This window comes from Phyllostomus hastatus, unplaced genomic scaffold, assembly GCF_019186645.2.
Source record: "Phyllostomus hastatus isolate PE091 unplaced genomic scaffold, TTU_PhHast_1.1 phas_scaffold_55, whole genome shotgun sequence".
Taxonomy (NCBI): domain Eukaryota; kingdom Metazoa; phylum Chordata; class Mammalia; order Chiroptera; family Phyllostomidae; genus Phyllostomus; species Phyllostomus hastatus.
In genome coordinates, this window is record NW_025334035.1 from 5,514,498 (window position 1) to 5,532,721 (window position 18,224).

Below are 18,224 nucleotides of genomic sequence, written 5' to 3' on the forward strand. Positions count from 1 at the left end.
TTTTCTCATGCTCTGAAGCTCATAGGAAAGGGTTTTTTAAAAAAAGATCTGGGAAAATTAGATGGAAAAGTCTTAAAACATGAACAGGCAGAGGTTGAGCAGGATGGTCTTGGAAACTATGACCTTGGGCACCTATTTCCAAAGTGGACTATATTCATTAATCACCATAGGGGATAAATTAAGTGCTACTTCCAAGATGAAAGACATTTTGGCTGCTGAGAGGGACCAACATTGTGACAGTTCAACAAAGAGCACGTGAATGAGCACTGATGAGACATTTCCCAGCTCTTCAAATGCTATATAAAACAATAAAAACTCAGACAGGGTACTACAGAGTCCCAGCCAGCTTCATCCTAGGAGCTACAATGGTGTCATATCCCACACTGGTCGGCAACAACAGTGGCACAGACCTGTGTCCAGCACGCCTCCGCCCCACCTCCCTTGGCCCAGCGGGGTGAACAAGGACAGCGGTGGGGCCCAGTGGTCCATGAGAACCAGGGGAATCTCAACTGAACATTCGAGGTGAACCTTCACTAACCACCTCCCCAAGGCATGGTGATGACCATCGCTGAATATATATATGTGAGACAGTGTGCTCTTTGTGTTTTATCTCGTTTAATCCTCACCAACCCCTGGGAGCTGAGTTCTGTTACCTGCCCACTTTAAAAATGAAGCAACTGAGGCACACAGAAGAGGGGAGTAATTTGCCCGAGTCCCATGCTTCATCGATCGCTAAGGCTATGCCATAGCAGGCTCTAGGGAGTGAAACACAGTCCCACCATCCAGATCTCACACAAAAGTAAAGATAGAGATGCTTCCCAGCCCCGCTCCCTCCCCCACCGACACCACCGCCCTGTGACTGGGGGACATCGAGAGGCAGACCCCCTTCCCCTTGAGGAGTGGGAAGTGTGCTCGATCAACTGTGGGACGAGATCTTCCTACAGAAGGGCTCACTTTGGAAAGGTGAGAGAGGAGGGGGAAGGAAAAAACCCTGGAAGTGTCCCAAATGGGGACATCCACTTGCTCCTGCTTCTCTGAAAGCAGGACACCCCTCCCCTGAGAGGGGGAAGCTGTGGTGCCCCCACACCCGGCCCTGCCCAGTGGCTCGGGGCCCAGGAGGGCTGCGGACTGCAGAGCTGGGGCTCCAGCTCTGACCCGCCCGCCTGCCCCAGTGATGACCAGGGCCTTTTACCCAGCTTAGCAACTACCAGCCCCACTACTGGCCAAATTTCAGTTCAGAATGGCTCTTGAGTTGATGTTAGATGCCAGAAAACACTTCTGAGAAGGAGGTACTTTGTTCTCTTTCGAAAGGTAGACACAGCATAAAGGCTAATTCCTAAGGAAAACCATTTTGCTTCCATCTGAACTGGGAGTTTGACTCTTCAAGTGGTTTCTTGTGGAGAAGTTTACTGTTCTCCAGTTAAAAATCTGCTCATTCCATCTTTCCCTTAGTTAGTTGGTAGTCAGAATGACCAGTCTGTGAAATTCTTAAAAGAATAAAACTATAGAGTCTGATAGGTTTTCTTTTTTAAAGTAAAAGGGTGGGGCGCTGAACATGCGGTTAAGTAGAGCATTGGTGCATATAAAATGAGGCAAACAATCACTTCTATTTGGTCTGAGTCTTTTTATTGCTATTTCCCAAGTTCCTGAAGAGAAACCTTTGTATGTGCTGACAGATTCCAATTGTTTTTGAACAACTATAACTGAATAAAAGTTTTTAAACACAGATGGCCCTAAAATATGTAGTGCCCACAATAATGCACAATGACCTATAAAAGGTAAGGAAAAGGTACACAGTTCCACACTTTACCCCAACTGATAACAAAGCTATGGGTAGAAACAGGGGAGAAACAATACACAGATTTAATTCCAAGGATTCATGAAAATACTGGGTACGGGCCAATCATTTCCAGGGACACGTGTTCTGGTTCACTCATGTCCCGTCTGACCCACTGATTTCCTCCTCTACAGACCTAACAATTTTCAAATGCTTAACCCGACCCAACGTGTGGTGGACCCAAAGGACAGGCACGGCCCGGTTCCCCCGTCAAGGAAGGACTTTCTGCCCCGGCTGCCGGGCATGCCGTCAGCAGGCAGCTCTAGGCCGTTGGCCACCTTAAGGATGGACTCAAAGACACAGGGCTGTCTGGTCAAGGACAGGCTCTTCCCACAGTATTCCATATTCAGTGACTGATCAAGAGGGAGGTATCAGGGCCCAGATATGTGAGTCAACATGGGCCAACTCTGAAAGACCATTTGGGCCCTAGAACTTCCCATGAGGGCGGGCCGAGGCTGTCTCGGGCTCAGCTTCTCCTGCCCACCCTGCCTGCATGGCCTCCCTCCCACAGGTGCTGGCCCTGCAGGTGCTCCCTAATAGATAAATGCCCTGTACACTAAACTGCCTCCTGAGTGTGCTCCCAAGAGAGGCCAACCTGTGATTCAATGCCTCTATGAATAAGAAAAAGAGATTCAATTTTCAAGGTAAGTGGCACAAGTTAAATGAAGAGACTAGAAAAAAGCTTTCCTAATTAGCCTGATACTTTTCCTCTTCTATTTGACCCGTACTCCATGGGGCTTTAAAACTCAACCTAGAAAAAGAGTGAGCAGCTCAGCCTGGGCTGGTCTTCCACATTGTTCCAGCTACAGGAGCACAACAGACTTCTCAGTGAGGCAAGTGGAGCGACCTGGTCAGCATAAGCAGTGCTGCTACCTGGTATTTAAATGTGCTTGAACTCCTAGACCATCAGATGGATTCCCACCCAAATCTAAGTCTAAGCTCATGTCTGTGTGACTTCCTCCCTCTCTCTCCACCCCCCCCCCACACATGCTCCAGAATTCTCTCTCTTCCTTCACATGGAAAACAGAGGCCTAACTGCAGTGGAGCTAGTTAGGTTAGAAGTACACAAGTGATATAAGATGAACATCGAATACAGTTACCTCATTAATTTATATCTGAAAGCACTACTTCAAGCCCAGTCTCTCCATGAGCCCACTGAAACATATTTCCCATAAACACTTAGTCATAGGCACCCAGCATTTACCACTAAAGTGTACTCGAAGGCTCATTATATGTACAGGGGTGGGCAAAAGCAGGTTTACAAAGAGCTCTGTGCCAAAGTGTGCTTGAGTACAGCCCATAGATTGCCAGACTGTAGGAATAACGCAGGCCAGCAACTGGAGCACCAACAACACTGACCCTGAGTGCATTGTGTCGCCGGGACATCCTTTGAGTTAATGAAGCTACTGTAACAATCATAAGCTGCATGTCCTCTTCCATATGAATTGTATCCTACTTTTGCCTACCCCGTACACATACTCTAATGGACTAGCTGTTAATTCTTTATACAATAAAAAACTATTTTAAAGTTCTGTTTATAAATTTCAAGCTAACCAACCTGACTGACAGAATACTTTTACCTTTGCATCTCAATCTAGTTCCTAAAGTGGATTGGTTTAAAGTAGTTAAAACAACGGTATTAATAATAAAAATAAAATGACAGTTCTCTATCGCAGCCCTCACAGTGCTTCCTGGCAGTGCTGTCCGGATGGAAAGAGAACACCGTGTCCCTGCCCAACACAAACGGCCAGGGCCACGTCCCCTCCTGCCTGGGCTCCTTTAAGGGTTCTAAATCAAGTGAAACTCCTGCTCAGCAACTTCAGTTCCTTTCGTGTGCTGTCCTTCCCTGCCCAAGCACTTGGTTCTAATCAGACCACTTCCTTCCTGCTGCTTTGGTTTTTATTACCAAAGTTCTTCAATCCTTTTCACCACCCCATATGCTAAAAAACTCCCCCCACTTTTTTTTTTTTTTAAAAAAAAAGCACATTCTCTGAGACTCCTAAAGAGAAACCAAGCTCAGCTCAAGGTCTTCAGTAATGGAACTGGCCTCCAAACATTCTAGATGAAACTGTGAAGAGATCAAGGTTGTCTTCAGTGGCTTTTACTTTCTGTGGTGTCCCTTCCCTTCTAAAGGGCACATGCCTGCTTTTCTCAGGAATCAAGTGTTCTCATCCTTCACAGACCCTGAATCCCGGGGAAATGTAATAACAGGATCAATAAATCATAGTTGGTTCAGACCTCTGTTCAGAGAAGAATGAACATAGCAGGCCTAATTGCTGTTCTTAGAAGGCCTACTTACAAAGTTGGCTCTTGGCTGGGGGTTTGAGAACTTGACTTTGGCAGGGGTTCCCACTATGAGCTGATAAGAGCAGCCACTGTTCCTAAAGTGTACAAACAGCACGGTCGATGCCGAACACCTGCTCTCCTTCTGGGCATCTGGAGTCTGGGCACGTGCCAGGCAGAGGGCACCCTCATGACCGATAGATAGCCTCCGGACACCCTGGGCCCTGGGTCTTTAATGAGCTTCCCCAGCTGGCAACGTTTCAGAGGGGTGGACAGATCGTGTTGTTGGGGGATTTAAGTGCATCCTGTGGGGCTCCATTGGAAGAGGCCCCCTGGAAGCTTGTGCCTGGTTTTCTCTGAACTTCACCCCATGTCCTTTTTCTCTTGGCTGATGTTGCTTTGTATTCTGTCCCTGTAACAAGCTATAGCCAGGAGTAGAACTAGAATCAGTTCTCGTTACTTGTAGTACTTATGTCCTATAGAGCCACTGTGAACACTGCTACTAAAGGAAATAGGTATGGGGGGGGGGCGGGAATCCAGAGTTTATTTACAAACAATTGTGTATTTATCCTTACATGTTTAAACTTCAGGCACCTTTAATTTGATGCTATTTACCTACTGAGACTTTTTTTTCACAGCTCAAAACAGTTTTTGAACTCGTTAATTTTGATGCCTTTTAGTGCTTTTGCCACTTTTTGTTTCACCTCTTCCACATTGGCAAAATATTTCCCTGTGAGGAGTTTTTTCATCCGGGGAAACAAACAAACAAACAAAATAAGTTGCTAAGCGGGGGCTCAGGTGAATAAGGAGGGTGGGACAGGGCGGTCATGCCATTTTTGGTCAAGAACTGCTGGACACTCAGCGTGGTGTGAGCAGGTGTGCTCGTAAGTCACCCATCATGAAATGGGCAAGTGTGCTGAAAGAGTCTTCAAAAAAAAAAATTTGCTGAAGCCAAACACAGCCTCTCACAACACCACCAGCTGGTACATTGATATAGATGGGTTCCTAGAACACTCACCTAGTGGGGGAAGCCTGTGGTACAAGGGGCCTGCCCTCCAGGAGATAATTCCTGTTTTTTGTGTGTGTCCGCCCTCATGTGTGTGTATATGTGTGTGGGTGTACATTTTATTTTCATGTATCTACATGTGTATTGCACATGGACCATATCTTAAATCTCAAAAACAATTTACTGTGGTAGATTCTATTTTCTGTATTTTTCAAAAGAGAAAATAAGGTTCAGAAGTATAAACTGACTTTCCTGAGGCCACCCCACTAGCAGGAGCCAGAACTGGGATTCAAACCCCATCCAACTGGCCCAGAGCAGGAGTCTCCATCCTTCGGTCATCTCTGCATGAGAGCAAAACTAAGGCACAGCATCGCCTTATTTGACCTTGGCTGGGAATGCACTCAATGGATTACTCAAATTTTTTACCTCTTTACACATGTCCGAGAATAACTGCAAGAGTACAGCAAGTATTGATTTGGGGGTTATATGAATAGGTAAGGATCTGCTTAGTTTTCTGAGTCCTTCCAGCAAATCACCAAACCTGGGGGTGGTGTTGAGGACCCTGGCACAGCCTCCAAGAAGAGCCCCAGGTTTCCCCTTCCTGCAAAGGCACCAAGGAGAAGGAAAAATATTGTCATTGGGCCACAGTGGCAGGAGCTGAAGCTTCCAGTGTGACCTGCTTTTCGCAGCTGCGATTGCTTTGGCCTTTTCTTTGAGACTCTCTTTGGTCTCTCCTTTTTGGTTGCTTTTTTGCGTCATTCTGCAGTTCAGCTGCTGCAGTTGGCTGGATGTCCTCCCTCCTGGAACTCAAACAGGAACTGTGGTGAGCCCCAGGGGAAAGGGAGCCTGATGAGTCACCAGGCCAGCTGTCCTGGGACCTAAGGATAAATGCCCTTTTCGTTGACAACCATTTCCACAGCTTTTCCTTTAGAAAATTCCTGCCTCTTTCTCATTAGATGGCCTCTCAGACTGGACAGGGTGAAGACCAAGATACAAGCCCAGAAGAAAGGGGTCAAGGAGGCACTAGGCCAGAAGGGAGAAATAGTCCTTGTGACCCAAAGTGGGCCAAACCCAGTTCATCAGCAGAGTGCCAGCCAGCAGCAAAGCCAGAGGGCAAACCCTGTGTGCATGTCTGAATATTGTTTCTGCAGACTCCCCAGATTCAAAGAATCTGGGTTCCTCGAGTGGTCAAAGATTTAATCCATGGTGCCTATGAATGAAGTCTCTAAAAAACTTTTGAACAGTGAGGTTCTGGGAGCTTCTGGGTATGTGAACACACTGATGTGCTCTGGGGAGGTGACACACCTGGAGAGGATGTGGACACTCTATGGGGACCCCTCCCCTAAGACCTTGCCCTCTGCTCCTCTTCCGTTTGGCTTCCCCAAGATGTATCCTTTATAACAAAACTGTCATCACAACCATAGCGTTTTCCTAAGCTCTGGCAGTTGTTCTGCAAATTACTGAATACGGAAGGGGTCGGACGGTGGGAACCCTGTATTTGTAGCCAGGGAGGCAGGAGTGCTCAGGGAGAGTGGGGACTTGCTGTCAGCACTGGAAACCAAGGCAGTCTTTGGGGACTGTGCCCTGAAACCTGTGGAATCTGACATTAATTCCAAGTATGGTAAGTGGGGTAAAAATTGAGTTAAACCAGTGGACACCCACTTGGTGCCCAACAATTGTTAGAACAACACAATGGCCATTACTAGCTGGTGTACTTTCTCCCCCGAGCCCCAGCAGACCCTGTTACTACTATAAACTGGCCCCTTTCTAGAAATGAATAGTGAATGTTCTCATAAGGAACCCATTTTATATTAACCTGTATTTAATACCATCAGTGCTTGCAAGATAATCACCTTCTGCATCTGTCTTATCTTTAGGCAAATTCATCTACAATCACATCAGATGATAACCTGGAGCCCTAGAGAACAAGACTATATTAAAAGCTTGTTTAATTGAAGCTTCCAGAACACTAGCCACTTCAGCAAAATGATTTCTATAGATACTGTGACCTCATAAAAAACATTAAGAGACTTTGAGCTCAAGATATTAAGTGCTGAGCATACATAGCTGCCCCACTCCTTCCCAAATACAATGAAATTGCCAGTAAAGGTATTTTTGAAAGAATAAATCCACAGAGGCACTGAAAACATGAAGGAGGCCTGTCAGTAAACAGAGCATTTTGAAGTCTCTCTTAAAAAACAAAGACAGTTGGGACTGTACTGACAAATAAACAAAAACTGAAAAAAAAACCCTACCACTTTACATGATCAGAGATATAGACAGGAGTTCTTTCTTCCCGATAGAACCCTGGAGAGGCTCCAAGCTTGGAGTCAATTGCTACTGGGAGCCAAAACAAGGGCCCACGAAGAAGCACTATCAGGCAGCAATGGGCACTGAGTGGAGCGTTGTCTGCAGAGCAGCCAGGCCAGCGCGCCCTTACCCTGCCCTGTGAGGACTGCAGTTTGCAGTTGTGGCTTCAGGCCGGAACCACCAGAGCAGCTCTCTCCAGAGGAAAGCTTGCCTAGGCAGTGCCCAGGGTGCTGGTGTTCAGGCTAACAAATGAGTCAATAGGAGAGCCCCTAGGATAGACACAGTGGAGAAAAGAAATAAAATACATGAGGTCTGTCTGGGAAAAGTCCAGCCATTGTTAATATAAAGAGAACAGTTTGCCAACATCAATGAAACCTGGCAGACAAGGAGAGTGGACTGCAATGCACATGTGTGAACAAGGACGACTTCACTGTACTAGTCAGTGGGGGTGGTAGATCCCATCGAGTGAGCATGTGTGCTGTGCAGCTGTCACATTCAAAATGACTGAGTGAGTAGAGCAGTGAATCTGAATCAAATTTTACACTAAGCTTGAACATTTGTCCACAGAAACTATTTGGGTGACTCAGAAGGCCGCAGCTATGGGCAACTGGTGATTGGCAGCTTCACCATGACAATGCACCCACTCATGCACTACATCTTGAGCAGAGATTTTTGGTGAAACATCAAATCACCCAGGTGACTCAGTCCCCCTACAGCCCAGATTGGCACCCTGAGACTTCTGGCTTGTCCCAAAACTAAAATCAACTTTGAAAGGGAAGAGATTTCAGACTATCAGTGACATTCAGGAAAATACGATGGGGCAGCTGATTGTAATTGGGAGAACCGTGTGAGGTCCCAAGGTGCCTACTTTGAAGGGGACTGAGGCGTCATTGTCCGGTATACAATGTTCCTTGTATCTTGTATCTTCTTCAACAAATCTCTCTATTTTTCATAGTACATGGCTGGTCACCTTCTAAGCAGACCTTGTATAAAAGATGTCACCCCAAGATTAAAATTCTCCTTACCTGTGTAACTTTGGGGGTAAGAGTTACCACAGAGGATCTTGAATCTGCTTGTATCTGCTTCTACCTAACCACATACCCTAAAGGGAAACCTGCCTCTCGGTCCATCCTGCCCATTTGCACTGAGTACTATAACCAGTTCACCCATTCAAGAAAGTTGGTTTGGGGTAAATAAACCTACCTAAATACAAAGGAACCCTATGTCAGCTGCCTATACTCATTGACATGGTCCTTAATTCATAAATACGACGTGGACAAAGAATTAGCAGATATGTAAGGAAAAGCCCACAGTATGTGTACTAGTTTGCTAGGGCCGCCATGTCAAATACCAAGACAGGGTGGCTTGACCAACAGAGGTTTATTTTCTCACAATTCTAGAGGCCAGATGTATGAGCTCAGGTGTCAGCAAGACTGGTTCCTTCTGAGGCCCCTCGCTTTAACCTGAAGGCAACCATCTTCACCCGTGTCTCCCCTCTGAGTCTGTCTGTGTCCTCCTTTCCTCCTCTTATAAGGACAGCCACCATACCGGATTAGGGCTCACCCTAATGGTCACATTTTAGCTTAATTACCTCTTTAAAGACACTATTTCCAAATACACTCACATTCTGAAGTTTCAGAAGTAAGGACTTCAACATACAAATTTTCAGGAGACCTCATTCAGCCCATAATGGGATGAAAGAGAACAACTGAGATCAACAAACCAAAACTTTATCAAGTGAAACAGAGATAATGCAAGGAGCAGAAGGGAATGTTAAAAAAACAATTGGAAAAGCTGAGTAGTAGAATGGCTACAACAATTTTAACAGAAATCAGTATAACATGTTAGTAAATCTAAATAAAATACTGACTATAAAACAACATGAAAGATGAGGACTTTGAAGGAAGGGTTAAGAATTCTAAACTTGATTTATTCAGTGATTTTTATTTGCTTTTCACTTTGTTATTAAAAAAATGTAAACTTAGGTATGCATGTTAAAAATAGAAGGGTGGCCATGGCCCAAGGTGGGTGGCCTAACTGAGCATCCCATTCATGGACGGGGAGAGAGGAAACAGTTTTCCCATAAACCTGCCAATTCCTAGCTCCTGGCTCTGGGTGAAGAGCCCACTTGCAGCCCCTCTCAGAGCTCAGGGACCGCAGCCTCAACTCCCGCCCCTGCGTGAGTGTGAGCAGGCCAGGCCTGGAGGGGCCAGTCTGCTTCAGTGCTCTCCGAGGGCCTCCAGACTTCAGTTCCACTTGCCGCCACGGTTTGTGCCTGTGTTTCCAACACCTGAGAACTCCCTGTCTTGCTTCCACACTCAGCTAAAAGTTGGAAGCCAATTTTTAAAAATACAGGGGTGGGGAAAAGGAGGTTTACAGTTGTAAGGACATGAAACACAGAGTTTATTCTCATACTATTATTTATTAATTATAGTATTATTTTCCACACAAATGCCTGTAAACCTGCCTTTGCCCCACCCTGGGCTTCACCCAACATTCCCATGGGTTGGGAAGAGGGAATGGTGGGACTTCTCCAGCTCAGTCTACCGTTTTCACCAAAAGTCTGTGCTGTGGATAAGTAGGGTTAATAATAAAAAGTACTTTTAGAGTACTTACAATGTGTGAAGCACCATCCCAAGAGCTTCACACATATCAGCTCATTTCTTCTTCACAACAACACTGTAAAATAGGCACTAAAACCCCCATTTTACAGACAAGAAAGTTATGACGGAGAAAGTAACTTGCTCAAGGTCATGTAGCTAATACATACCAGAGGCAGTTTGGCTGTTAACTGCTAAATACTGCCCCTCTGATACTCACTTATGCCATTCAAGCAACAGTTTTGGTCCTCCTCCCTCCTCAACAGGATTTGTTAGTATGATTATACCTTCTGGTGGTTGGGTGGGGCACATGATTACTTCTGACCAATGAGACGTGAATGAAACTGACACGTTGCTTTTGGGCCAGCGCACCTGATTGCAGGAACAAGACCCTCTTGAGCTCTCTTACTCTGGCACAGCAACCAGCAATGTTTGAAATGGTGGTTCATCTACCAGCCAGGGATCTTAAGTAACTATGCCCACCACTGACCCAATCTGAGTTGGTTTTCTATTGCTGCTGTAACAAATTACCACCATCCTAGTGGCTTAAAACACAAATGTATTGTCTTACAGTTCTGAAGTTCAGAAGTCTGCCATGAGTTTCACAGGGCTAAAACCAGGTGTCAGTAGGGCTGGATTCCTTTCTGGAGGATGTAGGGGAAAATTAAACTTCCTTGCCTTTTCTAGTTTCTAGAGGTTGCTGGCATTCCTTGGTTTGTGGCTCCCTCTTCCATCTTCAAAGCCAGCAACAAGAGATTCAGTCCTTCTCATATCACATCATTCCGAACTGTAACTTCTACCTCTGCCTTCCACTTTTAAGGACCTCTGTGATTACACTGGGCCCCCAGAAAAAATTTCTGGGCCACCCAGAATAAATTTCCTAAGGTCAGCTGACTTAGCAACCTTCAATCCATCTGCAACCTGAGGCCCCTGGGCCATGTGATCTAACATATTCACACGTTCCAGCACACAGACATCTTTTTTGGGGGGGGTAGGGGGATACTCGGGATAGTCTTCTGCTTACCAATCAAATCAGAATCTCTGAGGGGTGAGGCCCAAGCCTCAATATCATTTATAGCTTCCCAGATGATTTCACTGTGCTGACTAGTAGGAGAACCAGTGCCCTTGTTGAATATGTGGAGACAATACATTTTAAGTACTCTGCTTTTATACTGCCCTTTATAAGTTCACATGATAGACATAAGTCCCACACATGCACAGAGGGACACAGTTACATACATACACATCTGCCAGCCTAGTCACAGCCAGAAACCCTTCCAATCACATTTTAACGCCATCCTTTCACTTCCTCCTCCACACCTCCCCGTCCTCATCTTCCTTCTAGACCCGGCTGCGTGCGTCCACGTGTGCACAGACAAGCGAGGTATTTTCCATGTGTTGCCAAAAGAAGCTGGTTTTCCCTGTGGTGGCCTCCCAGGGACTGCAGTCAGGCTAGTGGTTTCAAATGGGCATACTGGCTCCTCAGAAATAGGGCCGAGTCAGCCACTTTCTTTCGCAGAAACTGAGGGACTCTCTGAGGATAAAAATTATATCCCTGCTGGGACAGTAATCAGCCTCTATTCCTTCTGCCACAATCTAAAAGGCTGTTATATCCATAGGTGTTGCAAACAGCCCCATCTGGATTTTGACTGTGACCTGAGTGGGTAGTGGGGAACCTAGGACACTGGAGAAGGGCCACTTTTGTTGTAAATAGCTCTATTCACTTTCCTGACCTACTGAATCATTCTCTTGGTTTCCCTTAAATGACAAAAACAATAGGCCGAGATAAAGGCCAACCAGACCATTTTGGAATCCAGTATCAAAACCTGACTAACAAAATACAGTGTACTTAGAACATAACCACAAAGCTGAAGGGTCAAATTAGCATCCATTTAGACATTCAGCTTCCAATCTTCTCATATAGAATTAAAAAGGGCCTGACCAGCACCAGTAACTGTTCTGTCCCTATGCCAGTGACCAAACCTAATGAGGACAAGGAGTAGCTGGTAGGTGGCACTGCCAGTGCCTGGAGGGAGACCTCCTGTTCCAGGTGAACTGCAGGGATGGCTGGGCACAGACTCCCCAGGTGCTGTTCCAGAACCAAGAGCTGCGGGGCTGGTTTACTGGGAAACCCCCAGGAGTTCACACTCCAGAGGACAGGGCCTTTTGAAAAGAACACAAACAAGAACATGAACAGGCCTGACTTGACTAGAGTTGCTGAGACCCCATCGTGGCCCTGGCCACACCTTGAGGGCAGCACCGAGCTGAACCGCAGGGGCGCAGTTCTGGTGGACAAAGCAGCTGTTTCACGACCCTCTGCTGGTGGGTGCCAGTCCTCGTCATTCTTTTTGACGTTCCAAGATCCCAAATTTGGCCGATCCTCTTTATGTCTCTGTCGATCTTTGAGACTTTCCTTGCTTTCTGACAGAAACTGTGGTGAGGAGGAGGACCACGTGTCCGCAGAGCGTCAATACTGGGATCAAGGGGACCACTGCTCTTTGAAGAGGCTGGAAAATAACGACGGTGCTCCCCGAAGGACACAAAGCGACCACGGACCTCACACACCTAGCAGTGAACTACCAGCACAAGGTGTGTCAGAGCCCTTCAGCTCACTTTTCATGCTGAAAAGTTCAGAAAAGCAACGTGGTAGGCTGAATAATATCCACCCACATCCTGATCCCTGGAATCAATGAACGTTACCTTATATGGCAAGGGGACTTTGCAGATGTGTTAATAAATTAAGAATAAAAAAGGGGAAGGGAGTAAGATATAAAATGCAGCTATAAAAACAGTCATAGGGATGTAAAGTACAGCAAAAAGATATTGTATTAGTTGTGCAGGGTAACGCGTGGGTTACCCTGCACAACTAAACTTACTGGGGTGATCTCTCTATAAGGTATATAAATATCTAATCACTATGTTGTGCGCCTGAAACTAATAGAATATTGTATGCCAACTGTAATTTAAAAATTTTAAATCATAATTAATTAATTAAAGATATGAGATAGAGAGGTTATCCTGGGTTATGTGGTTGGGGGCTAAATGTAATTACAAGTGTCCTTATAACAGGGAGGCAGAGAGAAATGTGACACAGGAGGCAATGTGACAACTGAACAAGATGCTATGATACTGGCTTCACAGATGAAGGAAGGGGCCACAGGCACGGGGTGCCGGGAATGAGGCTCTAGAAGCTAGAAAAAGCCAGGAATGAATTCTCCCCCTAGGGCCTTGGAGGGGACACCTTGATTTCAGTCCAGTGAAGCTGATTTCAGACGTCTGATCCTCAGAACTGTAAGGGAGTGTTTGTTGTTTTAAGCCACTAAGTTTGTGATAATTTGTTAGAATAGCAATAGGAAACTAACTCAGGTTTGGCCTGGGGTTTGGGAGGTTTAAAAGCTCCCTGTGTGATTCTAATATGCAGCCATATGATAACTATGGGACTAGAGAGAAGACAAGATAAGGACATGCTGGTGTGACTGCTTGCTTATGTGGAGAAAAGCATGTGGTAATATCTGGGAAGTCAGCAGGTCACCTCACCAAAGAATGAACCATCAGCTTGTAACCATGTCTCATAGGTGATCGTATAGTGGCTTGTGGAAGCACATCACAGGGCGGGCCGGGCGGGCATGCTTCACCAGTATGGAGCCCAGTCTAGTCTGGGCCAGTCTAGTCTGGCCCACTGAATGGGCTAAATTTCCTTGGGATGAAGAACAATTATACGTATGACAGGCAGATTTTCCACAGAGCTAACATTCTCACCAAGACTGTCTTTCAAGGGAGAAACTGACCATAACTGAATTATATGCAAATACATGAATTAGCACCAACAGGCAAAGGACTAAACTGCCTTCCTCTCTGTGCTTAAACTAATAAAGCCCACTATTGGGACTTTAGACATGAAGAGTTTCTCCACTTGTTTTTTTTTTTAATTATTTTATTGTTCAATTACAGTTGTCTGTGTTTACTCCCCACCACTCCCGTCAAACCCTCTCCATTTGTTTTATTAATCTATTTACTTATAATAGATGGAATTTGTTTACTTATTTACTTATTTATGACACAGAAATGGAATAGTAAGTGCTGTGGGAACAAATCTCATTCCTCATAGAGATCAAGAAAGGTACTACCTGCACAATTCTGACAGGGGCCGCCCACCCTCCGGAGCAAGGTCTGCCCCCTCCTGGGGCTTCCACACTCACTCACACATGACAACTTCACTTGAAAGCTGTTCCTTCACGAGCCTCCTTGGTACTATCACCAAAAGCTAAAACTGCATAACATCTTCCTTTTTATTTTCTCTCCCTGCTTTGTCTTCCTCAGAGAGGAAGCTAGTTCAGTAGAAAAGGCAGTCACATTAGACTCAGAAGACCTCAGCTGGAATTTCAGTTCCGTCATGTGTAGGTGATGCCACTCTGAGCCTCACCTCTAAGAAACAGAGATAATATTGCCTTCGTGGTGTTGATTAAATAAAATGAGCAAGTGCTTAGCACGTAGTAGGAGCTTCACTGAAACTCAACTGTCACACATTACCACTCGCTGCAGCTTCTCACATATCATCTTTGGTCGCCCTAGTGAGCTCTGGCACCATGTCTCCCACCATCTACTCAACTCTTCCACTCGGCTCCCTCACCGGGCATGTCTAACCTGGATTCACACTCTGCACTCACCAACCAGTGACCCTCCCGACCCCCCAACTGTGCCCATCAGTCCCCTGCCTCCCTCTGCTCTCCCTCATTCCTCCTGCTGCACAGGAGCCTGTCAGATATGCTCTCCAGTTAAAGCTCTGTCTCTCCTAAGCCATCCTGCTTATGGACTGAAAATCAATCTTTCTTCAAACAGATTCATCACATCATACCCTGAATAAACTTTCTCACCCTCCAACCCAGTATCTGTGACGGGAGAAGAGCCAGGCCCACTGGGCGTGCAGGCGACAGAGTCCCCATAGACTCTCTGGGCCTCATGTCATGTACAACGAACGCACTGAGCAATTTCACCACATTCCACAGAAAGAAAAGCTCTTGGAATAAATGCGTCATAAAACACAGCATTTCCAAAGCTGCTCCAGAGACCTGGAAATTTTTTAATCAAATTTCTTTACATAGTATTTGGTAACCACAATCTGAATCTGCCACAAACCACACTCAATTGCATTAAATATAATAATCCACTGATATTAAACCACTTTTCATGTTTTGTAACATTAAAATCATTTAACAAACACTCAAGCCTTTGGTATTCGCACTAAATGGCAAATTTGGTCAATCTCAGACACACTCCTACCATTCTGTTCATCCAGCTCATTGCCAATCTCCCGCCCCATCTGCTTTTGGCGGCTGATGATGGAAGAAAGGGCATCAAGGCCTGCGTCCTGTTCTGAAAGAAAAAGTAAAACAACCAACTGAGAACCAAAGGAAAACAATTTAAAGTCCAGTGATATATCCAGGCATATAACACAATTCAATGTGTGATAAAGGAAACATTTTAAATCAGTCCGAAAAAGAGAGAGAAAACAGTTAATATTATTGGAACAAAACAGAGGAAAAAATTAAATACCTACCTTAATCCTTAACCTGATTTCCACATGAATTAAAATTTCAAGTATTAAAAATGAATATAAGATTTGACTACATAAACATTTAAACTTTCAAATACTTAATACATAAAGAGCAAGTACAAATCAGTAAGAAAGACTTAATCTCCCAATTTATAGACTGGGCAAAGGATGCAGACAGGAAATGAAAATGAAAGAGAATGCTCATACCCAGGTTAACTAAAGTGTGATGCTCCTAAGTCTATGTCACGGGAGGACAGTTAATACCCCTTTCTAGAAGAGTGAATTGTGCCTGTCTTTTATCTATCAATTCTGTGTCTAGGAATGTATGTAAGAAAACATTCAGGTAGTGTGTAAGACGTATATACTCTGACATTCCTTTAAACATTGCTTCCTGTGCTAGTTATCAATTTATTGCTTCTCCAAATTGACCCCTTTGTGCTGGTCTGAGAATGGACCTGAATCCAATATCTTTTCCTTTGCCAACTCTGTCAGTAGAGGACGGCAGAGACGTCACAGAGGAAAAGGTGTTGCTTCCTGCTTCCCGTCTGCTGTCCTGACGGGCGCCCGCAGAACGTGCGGCTTCTTCAGTGTGAGAGGCCAGCAGCCCCGAGGCCAGCAGGTTCTGCCAATGCACCTCTCCTCGGGCAGTTTCACAGCAGAGTGCCTCCAGCCCGACACTTGCCCGTGAAGAGTATTCCCTGGCACCCTAGAGGGCAGAAGCTAGCAACTTCCACCAGCTTGGTGGCACAGCACAGTCACTCCTCTGAAATTGTTACTCTAATTCCCTATTATAGTTAATAATTCTGTATATTAAACTTTCTCTGTTCAACTTTCTTTCTCCTAATTGAACCCACACTGATACATTTATAATAGTGAAAACCTGGGAACTATCCAAATCACTAAATACAGTGATTTGTTTAAAAACATAATAAAGTCATATAATAAAACACTATAGAGCCACTAAAAATAATATCGTCCGTGTATATTTTGATGTTGAAAAAAGCCCATATGTTATTAAGTAAAAAAAGGACATAAAACAATAAAGGGTAAAATAGCATTTTTTATAAGTATTGCTCTTCTAGATTTTGAAAATTTAAAAAGGACTCAAGTTACTCAAAGTCTTTTCTTTAAATCTGATATTGGTTTGTTCTTTGTCTCTCTAACTAGGTAGTCTTGGGAATTTCCTTGTAAGAGATTTTTCCTTTGCTTCCAGGTACACTCGGGAGAGCATCCTGAGGCTGAACTGAAGGACTCTCTCTACCCAGGCAGTATGTATGTCAGATGAGGTGAACTTGCCAGTTGTGGCTTCGTTTGCTGACAGGCCTTTTAAAATGACTGACTCACATAAAGGCTTATCTACAAAAGCAGAAATCACAAAGGTCTTCTTATCCAAGATCACGTTAACATTTACTTATATTTTTCCTAATCTTTTTATGAAAATAAGCCATTACACTTAACTCATTAATTCATCTGGAATTTATTTAAACTAATGGTGTGAGGTAAGGACCCCTTAGTGACATTTTTTGACACTACGTATTTTTTAAACTATACAAATGACCTGCTTTCTCCAGGGATCATTCTAAGGGACCATTTTACAGCAAAATCTCTTTATAATGAGGTCCTTTTGGTCTTTAGTAACAACCTCTTGGAAGGCCTCCAAGATAAATCTATCATCAACCTAGTACTGCTGTAGGATGACCAATATTATAGTAAAATTCCAAATGCATCCCCAAAATAGCCTGTATATATAGGAATGAGGGTCAAGTGTCAACATGAATTAAAAGGTAAAATGATTTAAAAGAGGAAAGGTGATTCCTCTACAGTTTCCAATTAGGAAAAGAATCATTAAAGTTACGGAGTTGCTTTATCTAGGAGCGACACAGGCTAGGAATGAGAAATGCCTACACTGTAGTCTTTTTTCTTGATCTTGCTTCACTGTACCGTTTAAACTACCTAAAAGCTGTGTCTAATGCAAAACAGAAAGAGGGCTTAAAATTCTGCTCCACTCAGATCATTTCTATAAGAACACAGCAGCTTCTCACTGTGCTTAAGTGCTATAACAAATTTTTATTCCACAACCCAAAGACACAGGCGGTTGAGAAAACTGAGATCCTGAGTACACAATGATGATGCTGATGACCAGAGTGTCTCCAAGTTCTAAAGCAGTGCTTCTAAGGGCAGGTGGTACAGTTGTCTTAGAGACAGTGAACAAAATAAAATGCTGCCACTTGCACAGATATAAACAATGAAGAGCCTTGCACTCATGCAGAACCATGTAAAACTATGATGTCATAACTAACAGCTTACTACTGTAACCTGCCCTACCCTATCATATATCCCAAGTCATTATATCACAACAGAGCATCTGCAACATACCACACTCTATTAATCATCCTTCAATTTTATAATGATGTTAATTTTTAAAAAATGGATTACCATTGTGATACGAAGAATAATGGCCTCCTAAAGATGCCCACCTCCTAGTCTCTGGAACCTGAGAATATATGACCTTACTCAGCAAAAGGAATGTTGCAGTTCTAATTAAGATTAAGGCATTTGAAATGGGAAGATTGTTCTGGATTACCCAGGTGGACACTAGGTAATCACCAGCCCTTAAAACAGAGAACCTTTCCC

At 44.4% G+C, this 18,224-nt stretch overlaps 1 protein-coding gene across 2 annotated transcripts in view; it reads right to left on the reverse strand.

Moving 5' to 3' along the window:
- Window positions 1–18,224, reverse strand: part of STX8 (syntaxin 8) — a 243,914-nt gene that overhangs the window by 158,987 nt on the left and 66,703 nt on the right. For both annotated transcript variants that reach the window (XM_045824154.1, XM_045824153.1), the window contains exon 6: window positions 15,317–15,409. In XM_045824154.1, the coding sequence (XP_045680110.1) occupies window positions 15,317–15,409 (93 nt within the window). The remainder of the gene's footprint in view (window positions 1–15,316; window positions 15,410–18,224) is intronic.